Source organism: Salvelinus alpinus, chromosome 8 (genome assembly GCF_045679555.1).
Source record: "Salvelinus alpinus chromosome 8, SLU_Salpinus.1, whole genome shotgun sequence".
NCBI classification, from domain to species: Eukaryota; Metazoa; Chordata; class Actinopteri; order Salmoniformes; family Salmonidae; genus Salvelinus; species Salvelinus alpinus.
In genome coordinates this window covers 78,922,926-78,938,657 of record NC_092093.1, presented here as the reverse complement: position 1 = coordinate 78,938,657, position 15,732 = coordinate 78,922,926, and the positions used below count along the sequence as shown (strand labels likewise).

At 42.1% G+C, this 15,732-nt stretch overlaps 1 protein-coding gene across 1 annotated transcript in view; it reads left to right on the top strand.

Moving 5' to 3' along the window:
- The window catches only part of LOC139583756 (enhancer of polycomb homolog 1-like), a 46,397-nt gene extending 32,151 nt beyond the window's left edge, over positions 1 to 14,246 (top strand). The window contains exons 11-14 of the mRNA XM_071415194.1: positions 9,230 to 9,402; positions 11,474 to 11,615; positions 11,871 to 12,282; positions 12,566 to 14,246. Coding sequence (XP_071271295.1) covers positions 9,230 to 9,402; positions 11,474 to 11,615; positions 11,871 to 12,282; positions 12,566 to 12,638 — 800 coding nt within the window. The 3' untranslated portion in view covers positions 12,639 to 14,246. The remainder of the gene's footprint in view (positions 1 to 9,229; positions 9,403 to 11,473; positions 11,616 to 11,870; positions 12,283 to 12,565) is intronic.
- The last annotated feature ends 1,486 nt before the right edge of the window (positions 14,247 to 15,732 follow it).

Sequence of the window (15,732 nt, the reverse complement as noted above, 5' to 3'; positions counted from 1 at the left end):
TTTAGATCAAAAGGATAACCATAGGAGCTAGTTCATAGCTAAGCCCAGTTCGTCTCCTGAGAAGTTATCTTTCTGAAGGAGGTATTTTTATGGGCTCGGTCAAAGGTTTGACCCAGTGTAGAGAGTGGCCCGATAAGAGGTTACTTGATTCTCAAACCACACCTGGAATCTGAAAAGATGTATTGACTCAAACCACAGCGGCTGGCTAAGTGTAGGATGTGGATTGAGAATCTCTTGACTTGGGCGTTGAGGTAAACCTCTTGTCTGTGAGCTCAAACATGGGCCTTTACAGGGGTTCAGCACAGCCTTGTGCATCACCGAAACCTTAGGTTTAGGGCAATTTTAGTGTTATGGATATGACATTTGCACACACAATGAGAAACAGAATGTCTCTCAGAATTTCCTTATCAAGCATAAATTAAAATGTTAATGTTTTTATATTTGTAGAACCCTAAAGGGGAAGTGTAGACACAATTCTAAATAATACCACAGTAATGCAACAACAACAACTTTCGTTATGGATATGACGGAAATGGACAGGCATTTTAGGGACAATGGACACATCAGCAAAAGTCTGAATCTCAGTCTTAGGGTAAAATATTAATAGCCACTTTGAAAGTAAGGATCGACTACACAGAAACCAATGATGAAAATATAAAAATTGTTACATACATACACACACTTCAGAGAGGAAAATTGACCGTTATGGATGTGACGCTGTGGATAATAAGTGTTTATATATTAAAGATTTCTTTACCAAACTTCATCATACTTTTGTTGTCATCTGAAAATGCAGTGTACCTCAAATAACCAAGAAATCACCAGTATCTTGAATAATTATTGCGTAGGCTCTCAAAGTGCACTTGTGGGTCCCATCTTAACCAACCATAAATGCGTTTACATTTCTTTATTTGAAAAACTCTGTTCTCATTCCGAATTAGAGTGCTAGATACCTCAACAATTCATAATAACTCTAGAGGTAAATGTTGTTATGGATGTGACATTCTGCTTTATGGATGTGACCGGGTCCCAAAAGACAGACCGCAAATGACACTGCACTCCATTTCAAATGTACAATGTTTCAGTCATTTCATTTTAGATCGTTAATGACTGTTTTATTTAAAATATTAATGTTTATTATCAATCACCTAAACATACAAAAACTCAATAAAAAATTTAAAAAATGACCTCATACTTTATTAATCTCACACCCTTTAATCTGCCAGCACATCAGGCTCTAAATCAGGCTTTATGAAATGTCACCTCCTCCCCCTGTTGTCCACAAAATGACAGGGACTGGACAACTTGACCTGCAGCCACCCAAGCCTTGTCTTCCTTGGCTGGCAAGATGTACACACATCCTGTGTGGTAATTTCTCTTAAACAGCATCTGAGTCAGTCTTTATCTGTTACCAGTCCCACAAACTGCAGACTATTCGCCCTCTGAATGGCACACAATCCACGTCAATTGTCTCAGGGCTTAAAAATCCTTCTTTAACCGGTCTCCTTCCCTTCATCTACACTGATTTGAAGTGGATTTAGCAAGTGACATCAATAAGGAATCATGGCTTTCACCTGGTCAGTGCATGTCATGGAAAGAGAAGTTAATGTTTTGTAGACTCAGTGTATATGTCTAACCCTAGACTCAGGGATTGATACACTCATTTCATTCTCTTGTTCATTTGAGATAGCTTGTGCTCATTCCTCACTCATCTCTACTATATCTTGACATATGTCATTATGTTTGTCTTTCCTGTGAACTTCATTTTTGTTATGTGAAATGGTAAAACAAATATGTTTCATTGAATTATAATCTACCAGTGACACAGGGTTTGCACTTTCACAGACATTTCTTGTCAGGTTGTAAATCACCTGAGACTTGATAGCTGCAGACTACACCGATACAGACAAATATTGTCACTGGGGGGTACCCGTAGTTACTCAATGAAGTAAACAAACTCAGCATGACCAGTGAAAGTTTCTTATGGATTTTTAAGACTAATTATGTTTATGAATTTAAGACCTTTATTATGCCATGTGATCTAAGGCAATGGTCCAGTTAGCAGAACGCATGATTGCAGTTCATATGAGAACGGGAGTACACCCGAAATAGATCACACACACACAGATTGCCTGCTAGCTTGTTTACGAACATAAACACACTTCTGAAGCTGTAGGAAGGGCATGAACATTCTATTATGATCGCGTTATGCAGTGCTGCTGACTAGTGAGTCATTGATCATGTTATGCGTCCGTAGCGGTCACATCAGTTACGCTTACAACGAGTACTGACAGAAAGGAAACCCATTATACATCACCTAAGCCCTTGATGAAAGTTCGCTTTGCTCAGAAAGTTTGCATACAATCATACTTGAAACGCATCCACAATAACAACCTTTCCTCAAAAACATTACGGATGTGACACTCCCTGTCCAAATCAGCTTTCTAGCTTCACTAAAATTCTATACTAGCAGTCACTGGACAAACATTTGTTTGATATTGTATCATTAACCATACGATTTGGTTAGAAACACAGGGGGACAGATTTGACTACTAAAACAAGTTCTGTGAGCCATTGCTGAAAGTTATCAAATCTGGTTGACAAATACTTATTTGGAGACTTTGTATTCTACTTTGTAGTAACAATAACATTCAATTTGGCAAATATATAGGCCAAATGTAGTCTTTACTTCAAAAGGCACACATTCAAGGCAAATATGAAAGTAGTTTAATTAGGAAATAAGCCATTTTGTTTTTTCATACTCCGGTTGACCTTACTATGAAATTCCTCTTTAGCACAGATTTGTCATTGCTTTGTCAACTTGCTTTAACCATGTCTCTGGTGCGAGACACTGCCAGTCTTCGATTTAGGCAAATGTGCACTTTATAGTGAACAGAGCGCCATTTGGGATGCGGTCTTGGCGTGCGAAGTGAAATGAATGAGTTAGTTTGAGACAGACTAGCAGCTGCGTATCCTGTTAGACCAGTCACACAAGGCACTAATGATCTGATCTACTGAGTTAACTGGAAAAACATGAGCACAGGAGTGAGTCTGACAAGTTTATATTCCTGGCTAATGTCATAGAGGGCTAGGTATTGTGATGCATTTTGTCAGCCACGCTAAGGGTCAAATGAGGATATTTAGGACTCGGTGTGTTTGGGATCATTGTCATGCTGAAAGACCCAGCCATGTTTCATCTTCAATGCCCTTGCTGATGGAAGGAGGTTTTCACTTAAAATCTCACGATACATGGCCCCATTCATTCTTTCCTTTACACGGATCAGTTGTCCTGGTCCCTTTGCAGAAAAACAGCCCCAAAGCATGATTTGTCCACCCCCATGCTTCACAGTAGGTATGGTGTTCTTTGGATGCAACTCAGCATTCTTTGTCCTCCAAACACGACGAGTTGAGTTTTTACCAAAAAGTTATATTTTGGTTTCATCTGACATTCTCCCAATCTTCTTCTGGATCATCCAAATGCTCTCTAGCAAACTTCAGATGGGCCTGGACATGTACTGGCTTAAGCAGGGGGACACGTCTGGCACTGCAGGATTTGAGTCCCTGGCGGCGTAGTGTGTTACTGATGGTAGGCTTTGTTACTTTGGTCCCAGCTCTCTGCAGGTCATTCACTAGGTCCCCCCGTGTGGTTCTGGAATTTTTGCTCACCGTTCTTGTGATCATTTTGACCCCACGGGGTGAGATCTTGCGTGGAGCCCCAGATCGAGGGAGATTATCAGTGGTCTTGTATGTCTTCCATTTCCTAATAATTGCTCCCACAGTTGATTTCTTCAAACCAAGCTGCTTACCTATTGCAGATTCAGTCTTCCCAGCCTGGTGCAGGTCTACAATTTTGTTTCTGGTGTCCTTTGACAGCTCTTTGGTCTTGGCCATAGTGGAGTTTGGAGTGTGACTGTTTGAGGTTGTGGACAGGTGTCTTTTATACTGATAACAAGTTCAAACAGGTGCCATTAATACAGGTAACGAGTGGAGGACAGAGGAGCCTCTTAAAGAAGGGGTTACAGGTCTGTGAGAGCCAGAAATCTTGCTTGTTTGTTATTGACCAAATACTTATTTTCCACCATAATTTGCAAATAAATTCATAAAAAATCCTACAATGTGATTTTCTGGATTTTTTTTCTCTCATTTTGTCTGTCATAGTTGAAGTGTACCTATGATGAAAATTACAGGCCTCTCTCATCTTTTTAAGTGGGAGAACTTGCACGATTGGTGGCTGACTAAATACTTTTTTGCCCCACTGTAGATCGAGGGTTATACTGGGTCTGATTATTTGATTACAACGGTAGGCCTATCACTGAACAAAATTGACGTCGTAGAAAGCTATCTATTTTTATGTCTTCTATCAGCCATGCTATTGACTCAAATAAAGAGTCACCAGCTTCGTGAAGATATTGAATGTTCTATCTAGAAGACAAGCTACAGGTGTACAAAGTCAGCCTTGGAGCCAATTACAGTTGTGTATATGCAGGAAATGAAAGAATATGGCATGGGAGTGGCAAATTGCCTAGCGTGTGCACTGTGCAGGCTTTTCTTTGCTTTATTATGAATGGTGGCAAAATATAGGATCTGCATATCACCTAAACTCTCAGGGATCTTTCTATCATGGAAATCCTGGCATTTTTAAATTGTGTTTTCCAGGCCTGGAAAAGTTTTAGAAAATGATCAAATCTGAAAAGTTATGGAAATGAATTTAATAATTTCTCTTAATGTAATTTATTTAGGCACCGTTTTTTAAATATTTTATCAAATAAAAAATCAACCTGTCAGCTAGGATAAGAATGACACTTTAGCCCTTGAGTTATTGCACGCACCTCACCTGCATCTGCGCGAGACGAATAGGCCGTTGCTCATAGAGAGAGAGAGCCAGTCGGATATTGCATCAGCAGGTAGGCCTAGACTATAAAATATGATAGAAAACAGACTAATAAGTAGGTAGCCTATTCAAAACATACAGTATCTTGTACGCTCTAGTTAACTTTTTAGCTATTAGCGTGTATTAATGTTTTCGTCATGTCCCAGAAAAATGTACACCGACACTCACGAATAAGGACATATGAAGTTGATTTACTTTTTAAAACATCTACAGGATGTGTTCCCCCGCGGGACGGTTGAGCTAATGTGATTAGCATGAGGTTGTAAGTAACAGGAAAATTTCCCGCGGCATAGACATATCTGATATGGGCAGAAAGCTTAAATTCTTGTTAATCTAACTGCACTGTCCAATTTACATTAGCTATTACAGTGAAATAATACCATGCTATTGTTTGAGTGAGTACACAGTTATGAACTTGAACATCTATTAATAAACCAATTAGGCACATTTGGGCAGTCTTGATACAGCATTTTGAACATAAATGCAATGGTTCATTGAATCAGTCTAAAACTTTGCCCATACACTGCTGCCATCTAGTGGCCAAAATCTAAATTGCGTCTAGATTCCTTAGTCATATATAGGCCTTTCTCTTGCAGTTCAAAGATGATGGAACAAAACGACAACAACAAAAAAATGCATTTTTCTTGAAAGCTTGTTTTGTAGATGCTTTCAGTTGATTTGGCCATCCAATGTAGGGGACATTGCAACTCAATAGATGCTAGTCAGCCTGCAAAGTAAACACTTCTAATGTAACTAAGATAAATATGACAACTAGAAAAGGGGAATTTCCTGAATAAAATTTGTGGGCTTGCTTTAGCTGATTTTAAAAATACTGAGTCTACCATTAGGCTTGGTCTGTATACCAGGGTATTTGGAAATAGCCATGGGATGTTTTTTCAATACCGTTAATACCATTGAAACTATGTAAGTAAATACCTGCAGAAAACTTGTGCAATATGTAAGAAGATGAAGCAGTTTGCGTTCTTCGTTTCACCTGTCACATTATTTTACATTATGAAGCTTACCGTAGTTTCCCAGCAGGAGCAGGTGAGTCCAGCTGTGTATTGACAGGGTTGTGTTTTATATTGAAAGTTAGCTTTATTTATTTATTTAAATTTTGGCTTCAATAGCGTGATCAGGGACATTCAACTATAGTTTCCCTTACCAGAAAAGACATTAGTGAAACATCTTCGTCAGTAAATAGCTTAATTTTCATCAGATGACAACAGAAGTAAATGAGCTTACAATTAAAAACCAAGGTATTTTGGGGAACAACTATGCATGGCTATAATCTTTCTGTTTATCATAGAAAGAATGTAGCCAGCTACATTTCCTAATGTTTTTCTTGCATTCTACCGGAGAAAAGTAGGCTGGCTACACCAATAAAAGTACCAGAGAAAAGTACACTGCTCAAAAAAATAAAGGGAACACTTAAACAACACAATGTAACTCCAAGTCAATCACACTTCTGTGAAATCAAACTGTCCACTTAGGAAGCAACACTGATTGACAATAAATTTCACATGCTGTTGTGCAAATGGAATAGACAAAAGGTGGAAATTATAGGTAATTAGCAAGACACATAAAGGAGTGATTCTGCAGGTGGTGACCACAGACCACTTCTCAGTTCCTATGCTTCCTGGCTGATGTTTTGGTCACTTTTGAATGCTGGCGGTGCTCTCACTCTAGTGGTAGCATGAGACGGAGTCTACAACCCACACAAGTGGCTCAGGTAGTGCAGCTCATCCAGGATGGCACATCAATGCGAGCTGTGGCAAGAAGGTTTGCTGTGTCTGTCAGCGTAGTGTCCAGAGCATGGAGGCGCTACCAGGAGACAGGCCAGTACATCAGGAGATGTGGAGGAGGCCGTAGGAGGGCAACAACCCAGCAGCAGGACCGCTACCTCCGCCTTTGAGCAGGAGGAGCACTGCCAGAGCCCTGCAAAATGACCTCCAGCAGGCCACAAATGTGCATGTGTCAGCATATGGTCTCACAAGGGCTCTGAGGATCTCATCTCGGTACCTAATGGCAGTCAGGCTACCTCTGGCGAGCACATGGAGGGCTGTGCGGCCCCACAAAGAAATGCCACCCCACACCATGACTGACCCACCGCCAAACCGGTCATGCTGGAGGATGTTGCAGGCAGCAGAACGTTCTCCACGGCGTCTCCAGACTCTGTCACGTGCTCATGTGCTCAGTGTGAACCTGCTTTCATCTGTGAAGAGCACAGGGCGCCAGTGGCGAATTTGCCAATCTTGGTGTTCTCTGGCAAATGCCAAACGTCCTGGATGGTGTTGGGCTGTAAGCACAACCCACACCTGTGGACGTCGGGCCCTCATACCACCCTCATGGAGTCTGTTTCTGACCGTTTGAGCAGACACATGCACATTTGTGGCCTGCTGGAGGTCATTTTGCAGGGCTCTGGCAGTGCTCCACCTGCTCCTCCTTGCTCAAAGGCGGAGGTAGCGGTCCTGCTGCTGGGTTGTTGCCCTCCTACGGCCTCCTCCACATCTCCTGATGTACTGGCCTGTCTCCTGGTAGCGCCTCCATGCTCTGGACACTACGCTGATAGACACAGCAAACCTTCTTGCCACAGCTCGCATTGATGTGCCATCCTGGATGAGCTGCACTACCTGAGCCACTTGTGTGGGTTGTAGACTCCGTCTCATGCTACCACTAGAGTGAGAGCACCGCCAGCATTCAAAAGTGACCAAAACATCAGCCAGGAAGCATAGGAACTGAGAAGTGGTCTGTGGTCACCACCTGCAGAACCACTCCTTTATTGGGGGTGTCTTGCTAATTGCCTATAATTTCCACCTTTTGTCTATTCCATTTGCACAACAGCATGTGAAATTTATTGTCAATCAGTGTTGCTTCCTAAGTGGACAGTTTGATTTCACAGAAGTGTGATTGACTTGGAGTTACATTGTGTTGTTTAAGTGTTCCCTTTATTTTTTTGAGCAGTGTAGTTACATATCAGTCAGAGCACTGTGCTGATAGAATGGCAGTTAGTGAATTGTATTCTCATCTGAGTGGAGAAATGCAACTGAAGCACAAACAAAAGTACATTAAGAAGCATTTTATATCTGCATTTACAAAACGCAGCAAGATGTTTCTTATGCGTAATCATTTTTCTCTAAGAATTCTGCGTAAACGCGACACTTAAGTTTAACTTGCTAGTTATCAAGGTGACTGGACATCATATTGTTGGCTTTCTGCCATGGTGAAGTCAAAGCCCTTTGTTTGAGTTCTGTACAGCTGCCACTTATCTTTTGATTTCCTTGTTTTTTCTCCTCTCAGTTCTCAGCCTGTCTGCTGCTCCTCCATCTTCTCAGAGCAGTCAGGCCTGTTGCCCTAGCAACTCCAGTGGACATATGCTGCTCCAGAGCCAGTACTGTTAATTTGCATGCTGTCTACCATTCGCTTGTAAATGTCCAAACTCACCAAAAATGACATTCGGTAGCACCTACCAATATACACTTAACAAAATGTAAAGTCTTGGTCCTATGTTTCGTGAGCTGAAAGAAAAGATCCTAGAAATTTTCCATACGCACAAAAAGCTTCTCAAATGTTGTGCAAAAATGTGTTTACATCCCTGTTAGTGAGAATTTATTCTTTGCCGAGATGATCCATCCACCTGACAGGTGTGGCATATCAAGAAGCTGATTAAACAGCATGATCATTACACAGGTGCACCTTGTACTGGGGACAAAAGGCCACTAAAATGTGCAGTTTTGTCACACAACACAATGCTACAGATGTCTCAAGTTTTGAGGGAGCGTGCAATTGGCATGCTGACTGCAGGAATGACCACCAAAGCTGTTGCCAGAGAATTTAATGTTCATTTCTCTACCGTAAGTCGCCTCCAACATCATTTGAGAGAATTTGGTAATGCGTCCAACCGTCCTCACAACCGCAGACCACGTGTATGGCGTCGTGTGGGCGAGTGGTTTGCTGATGTCAACATTGTGAACAGAGTGCCCCATGGTGGGGTTATGGTATGGGCAGGCATAAGCTACGGACAACAAATGCAATTGCATTTTATACAGTTACCTAACCCGTATTCTACTTTGATGTATTCTACTTTGTGGGGGGGGGGTTAATGACAGGAGGTGGTATATGTGATCTGAGAGCTCCCAGTGTCAATACCACATGGTGCTTGTTTTTTTATATGTACATAGATGTATGTACAATTGTTGGTCATCGAAATTTGCTTAAGTCATGGAAAAGGAATTTCATGACAGTGTGTATGAACCCTGACTCTTCATTCATTCTCCTGTGACCAGTTTGTGTATAACCCATGTGTGCGTGTATAACATTGTTATCCTGTCTCTGTAGCATTCACAGCAGAGCAGTACCAACAGCACCAGGAGCAGCTGGCCCTGATGCAGAAACAGCAGCTTGAGCAGATCCAACAGCAGCAACAGGCACAGCAGCAACAGGCACAGCAGCAGGCAAACACAGACCCATCCTCTACTACTACATCCACAGCACCCCTACCTAACACACAGGTCAGTAGCACTCCTCTGCTATACACAAACCAGCCACTCACCTACTATACCCAAATCATCTTTTCCAAAACAGTTTTGTGTAGGTTTGTTTGTTTCGTTACGTTTCTTAGTCAAGCAGTCGCAAGTACAGTACCAGTCAAAATTTTGGACACACCTACTCATTCCAGGCTTTTTCTTTATTTTTACTATTTTCTACATTGTATACTCAACAAATAAAAGGTATTTGGTACCTTGGGTCGGGTGTTAGCACCAACTCACGAAACTCCGGTTTCTCGACCTTGTAAATTGGGGCCATGTCTTTGCAGATGTAAGTTGTAACGGCAGCTGTTATCTCCTTCCATTTTCATGGTTCTTTGCCATATGGTGTGCCATGGGCAAAAGCCTCTTGCAACGTCTGAGTTGGGGGTTTGTTTTGAGCACTCCGCTGTACTTTTTGGGGTCTCATCCGTAGACTCTCTCCGTACTGTTTCACATGATTCTTGCGTGATTCTTGCGTAGGTGGTTAAAGAGGTTAGTGGTGTCCCTGTGGCATATTGCCTGTGGCATATTTTGCAGAGGACGGTTTTCTGGTCCGTGTCAGACTGTTCATACCCAAACCACGTCCATGCGACTGAAGTAGCCCCTTTTTTAGGTACGGTCTCTGTGTCGCATTCACACTCCATGTTTGTTTGTGTTGCAAATTTGGAAGAACGCAAAGCGACGTCCAATTGATGAAAAATATTGCCGCAAAGAGTGTGATTTGCGACACAACGAAATAAACGATAGAGCATAATATGAAACGATAGAAAAACGTCTATTGTCATACGATATATATCGTCATATTCCCCAGCCCCCTACATGCAAGTAAACAAAGTCTGTTTTTAGAGTACATTGACAAGGGAGGCAGGTAGCCTAACAGTTAAGAGCGCTATGCCAGTAACCGAAGGCTGCTGGTTCGAATCCCTTGGCCGACTAGGCGAAAAACCTGTCTGTGTTCTTATTGCTCCTGTAAGTCGCTCTGGATAAGAGCGTCTGCTGAATGACGTAAATATAAAATGTGACAATAGTTCCTCCAATGTGTTCGAAAAAATATTTCCCGATCTCTCTTTTGATAACTACTCAGCATGAAATGGAAAGATGTAATGCTCTGATCCAGTGGAAACGTCATAAAACACCTGATTTTACTTCTTATCCTTTGCACAAGTTGCTTGTGTCTGTCCCGAGCTCACTGGCGGAGGAAGCTCTGAGGACCCAGATCATGTTGCAAGCTTGCTAGCCTGAGCTTCGGACCAGACACAGTTGATAGTTGATACGATGTTTCACGTTTTTTGCAGACAGGCCATGCGTAGCCAATATGATTTATAGGATGCTTTATTATTATCTGTATATTTTCTACCTGCAGGCTGCAATGTTTCTATCTGTTGGCTTTGTGTGCTATTTTTACATCGTTGGCAATAGATGTTACTTTTAGATTTGTATCATTTTCTTTTAGATATAATTGTTATTAACCACATGACAATGAAACTGTTCTACGGAAATGTGCATATGAAAATCAGAACTGGCACGCCGGGTCGGTAGAAATTGTAAGAGAAGTTGGATCTCCCAAATGGAAAAGGTTGCCGACCCCTGGTTTAGCCTGTTTCTGGCAACTTCAGGAGCGTAACAGCAGAGTTGGAGCAGGGTCAAGAACAGTTTTTTTTTTTTCTGGTTAGACCATCTTGATCTCTGGCTCTCTTGAATAATTTGTGTCTGAATTATTTAATCAAACAGTGTTCTTAAAGCATAAGACAAGCTCGATACATGTAGTTGATTTTATTAGAACACATAGGGTGTCTTTATATATGAATGTTTTTCAAATTCAGACCAATCGATTGGTCGAAAGAAAAGACTACTATCGATCGACCAAGATTTGTTTTTAGTCGGGGAAAGCCCTCGAAGCCAGAAAGCCTTTGTGTTGCTTTGAGGGAGCTTTGCATCCTGCCTGAAAAAATAACCAGGGGAATGACTGGTTTCACTGACTCTTCCATGTTTAATATGCTCAGTGGTTGTACAATCACATCACTCGGTCTGTCTCCATCTGTCCTTCCTCCAGTGTATAATATCTAAGACGTTAGACTCGGCCAGCGCCCAGTTTGCTGCCTCTGCCCTGGTGACCACGGACCAGCTGATGGCCTTCAAGGGCAAGGAGGAGGGGGTTCTGGGAAGTGGCATCAACGGGGTCTTTCCAGGCTCAGGTGAGCAGCAGCGCCAATGGGATCTGAGCTCTATTGGCCCTGGTTAAAAGTAGTGCACTATATATGGATAGAGTACCATTGTAGGACGCAGACCAGATTTGCAAATAAATACAATTGAATAGAGAGACAGGACTGTAGAGTTGAGGAAGTTCTCTAGTCTTATCAAAGTATTTTCTTTACCCAGCTCCTCACAGCATTTTACTGATAAATGACATGTATGGTATAGTCTAATGTATTAATGTCTCCCTCCCTCAGGAGTGTACAAGGGCTTACACCTCGCCAGCACCACCCACACCCACCACCCCAACACCAACCAGACTCCCACTCCTCCTCCATCAGCCCCCACTTTCCTCAAGCCCTCCTCCACCACTACGTCCCCTGTCACCGCCTCCTCCCTCAGCTCTCCAGCTAACGCACACGGGAATCCCCTCCACCTGGGTAGCAACGCTGCCAACTCCACCCCCACCACCACTCAGGTCCTGATAGGGAACAACGTCCGTATGAGCGTACCCTCCTCCCCTGTCCTCCCCAGTCTGGGCGGCACCACCACGCGCCACATACCCAGGGCTCTGGGAGCCTTGCCCTCTGCCTTAAAGATGGCTGCCAACACCAACTGTCAGATGCCCAACAAGGTTACCGGGGCTTCTACCATGGACATAGGATCCAGGTGAGTTGATTTAACATATTCTAACAAATTAACTTTGAATAACATATAGTTTAAGGCATGCCCTGACTTTAACTGAAGGCTATTATTAAAAACATACTCTGACACAGACCTAGGCTATTCACAAATGATACGGTTAGGGGTTGTGATGAATCTGTTATTTGTTTTAATTAATTGGTTAAGTCATGCCTTGACTTAAACAAATGTTATCAACATACAGAGTTAAAGTTAATAGGGGTCTAATGGAAGCAGTTTTTGAAATGGTGTTTGTCTTGTATTCTTCCAGGGATAATCACGATCAAGACAAGCCAGCTCTGAACAGTATAGCGGACAACACAGTGGCCATGGAGGTGACGTAGCAGAGTGATGGTGGTGCTGCTAGCTACCGTGACAGACCAGCCAGGCCCAGCGCTACCCAACCCTCTGCTGGCCAACCAGTCCTCTGCTGAGAGTCTGCTGCTACTCTCTGAATCCACTCTTTAGGTGCTGTGCATCGTAGCATTGGGAATGCAAAAGGGACGGCAGGCGGGTGGTCGGCAGGACTCCACATACGGACTACATACGGAGTACGGACATACACGTTTCCACGGCAACTGTGGGGATTACATGGGTTGCAATTCTCATCTCTCATGCTTTTTAAATGTTTTTGTTTTTGTATTCGTTACTGTTAATAAGAGTAAAAATTGACATTGTGTAAATTATGAATATGGCAAATTAGTATCTGTACAGTAACTAAATATTTGTAATACCCCCTTGTATATATGTTACTTGAATACAGAAACTTGTTTATTTGTGATGTTTTGCACTTGGGAATAAAAAGAAAAAAAGCGATAAACTTGTGAGTGTGAGATGTGAGAGTTGTATAAACGAAAAGAGACATTTCAGAAGAGACGTTTCATCACATGCATGGTGCAGAGCCTGCTGTTTTATCTATTTATTGTGCTGTGTTTACAGTTTCCTTATTTTATTTCTGCACTGTACCTTAATTGGTTCCTGTGCTGTAGTAAATGTTAGGTAGCTACGGACTCCTGGGTATTTTGTATATTGTAAACACAATGCAGGTTTTCCCCCCTTTGGGTCCCTGCGCTTTTCTTTGGATCATGTGGAATTCAATGGTGATTTACAGATAGACTCTTTGGGGAGGGGAGCCAGAGGTGGAGGACATGGTCAGCTTTGGTTCACTTCACTTAGCGGGGTTAAAGCTCTTCCTGGGATCTTCCATTTACATTATCCCGATACAAGTAACAAACTAGGGATGAAGTCTCTTCCTAGAAGCATCGATCTCATGTTTCTGATTCAAAGCACTATCGATTTTGTTTAGTTTTCTGTTTTTTTAATCAATATTAATGCTGCTTTTGTATAATTTTGGTCCCTTGTTTTCATGCAATGCCCCCCCCCCCCCCCCTTAATTATTTTAATCCCACACACATTTTTGTAAAACAGAATTTAGTTATTTTTGTATTTTTCTCCTGTTCTTGTGGTAAAAAAAAAAATGATTGTAAGCTTCTTCGTATTGAAAGACTTCATTATTTTGTTACTTGTTTATGCATAGGTGATAAGGGAGGTGAATGGCAGTTACAATTGCTGTATGTATCATCATTCCAATTTCTGACAAGAAAAAAAAAATGCTAATGGGGGGTAGCTATGGAGAAAGGCTTCTTTTTCTCCTCTTATCTCACCGTTTCAAACTCCAGACGGCTGCAAGGCCAAAAACCACAAGTGTCGGGTGCCTTCCCTTGGGGGGAAAAAACGTGCTCTCTTCTGTGAAGAGTAAGGCACAAAGACAGTGCTACTCCTAGTAGTACTTTTTGTCTATGTCGTCAGAATCTGAATGCCCAGTCCAATGGCAGGATTTATCCTTGAGGTTTTCTTGTCCCACCTGGAGGCTGAAAAGAATAATGAAAATAAAAAAGTGACAGAACTCTACGATAATATAAGACAATAAAGACCAGGTCATTATATGTGGATTATGTGACTCTTTGTGTTCTGTTGGGTGAATGTTATGGTCGTGTGTGTAAGCAAAAATTGTCATATTTTAAGAATGAGACGTTTTGAATAATGTGTGTAGGCCTATGGATGTTTCAACTGGGTGGCTGTGTGTGTAAGAGAGTGGAGAGCGCAATGTTTGGGGGAGTTTAAGACGGTTTATACTGCATTATTGCATCATGTTTACATTATCACATTTTGATGCTGTAATTAAAGCACCAGTACCACCGAGCTGAAAGCCATCCGGTTTCTCATTTAAAACGGATTACTCAAAGGGGAATTACATGATAGTGGGATTGTGCGTGTCTGAGTGCATGCCTCGCAGGTTGACATTACCTAAACTATTAGCACCCTGTTTGAAAGGAACAATGATATACTGAAAGAAAAGACCAAGCATTCTTTGACCAAGTGTAACCTCATTATTTGATTGTTATTGGGAACAAAAATGCCAAGCATTACATGCAAAGGGAATTATCCCCCTTTCTTGCCCAAATGGTATCCTATTCCTGATGTAGTGCACTACTTTGGACAAGAGCCTAGTGCTTTATTAAAAAGAAATGATGTACTATATAGGGAATAGGGTGCCATTTGGCACTCAAACCATGCAAGCATGTTCATAATTGATTCCACACCAGCGGATCCCAACAGCACAGGCAAGATAATTCAGTCCCTCTGTAACCACCCCTTAGATAAAACAACTAATCAAGTCAGCTTTCTCATTACAACAGTCTTAGGGTGCATCCCAAATGGCACCCTATTCCATACATAGTGCACTACTTTGGACCAGGCCCTGGTCCAAAGTAGTGCACTTTGTCAGGAAAAGGGTGTTGGGCTGCTTCAAGCACTCTGACGTGAGAGAGAAATAAAACTGCACACACACTCCCAACAATACACTCACACTGCTCCCAGGGACAATTCACCATGACAACACTGTGCTGTCAAGATACAGCTAGGCAGCACATGGAATTACTCTGCTTTCCATTAACCCCTCCAAGCAAACAGCTGAAATATAAAGCTCACTCTCTTTGTCTGTCATTCACTCTCTCAGATTGCCCTCATTCTGTAAATATGAATTCTTTGGCATGGGTTTAGCTTTCAGAGTATAGAACAAAATGGACAGCGTGACCAAAATAACCCTGGTGGAAAACAAGATGCATCTGTTCACAACTGGATCAGATGTCTTCATCAGGGAGGTGATTGGAAGGGCTGACAGCCAAGCAGGTTTAACCCCTTGCTCGCCACCTCTCTCTATCCCCTCTGTCTCCCTCTCGTTCCTCTCTCTTTCCCCCTCAGTCCCCCATCAACCCTCTCCCTGGCCAACAGGTGCAGTAGTCTGAAAGGGAATGGGGACTTTGTTGATTGATAGCCTGGTACTGTCTATGATATGACTTCTCATAAATATAATTTTACCTCTGGAGAGAGATAGCCTTTCCTGTATAACATGATCACGTTACTCAGGGATGAATT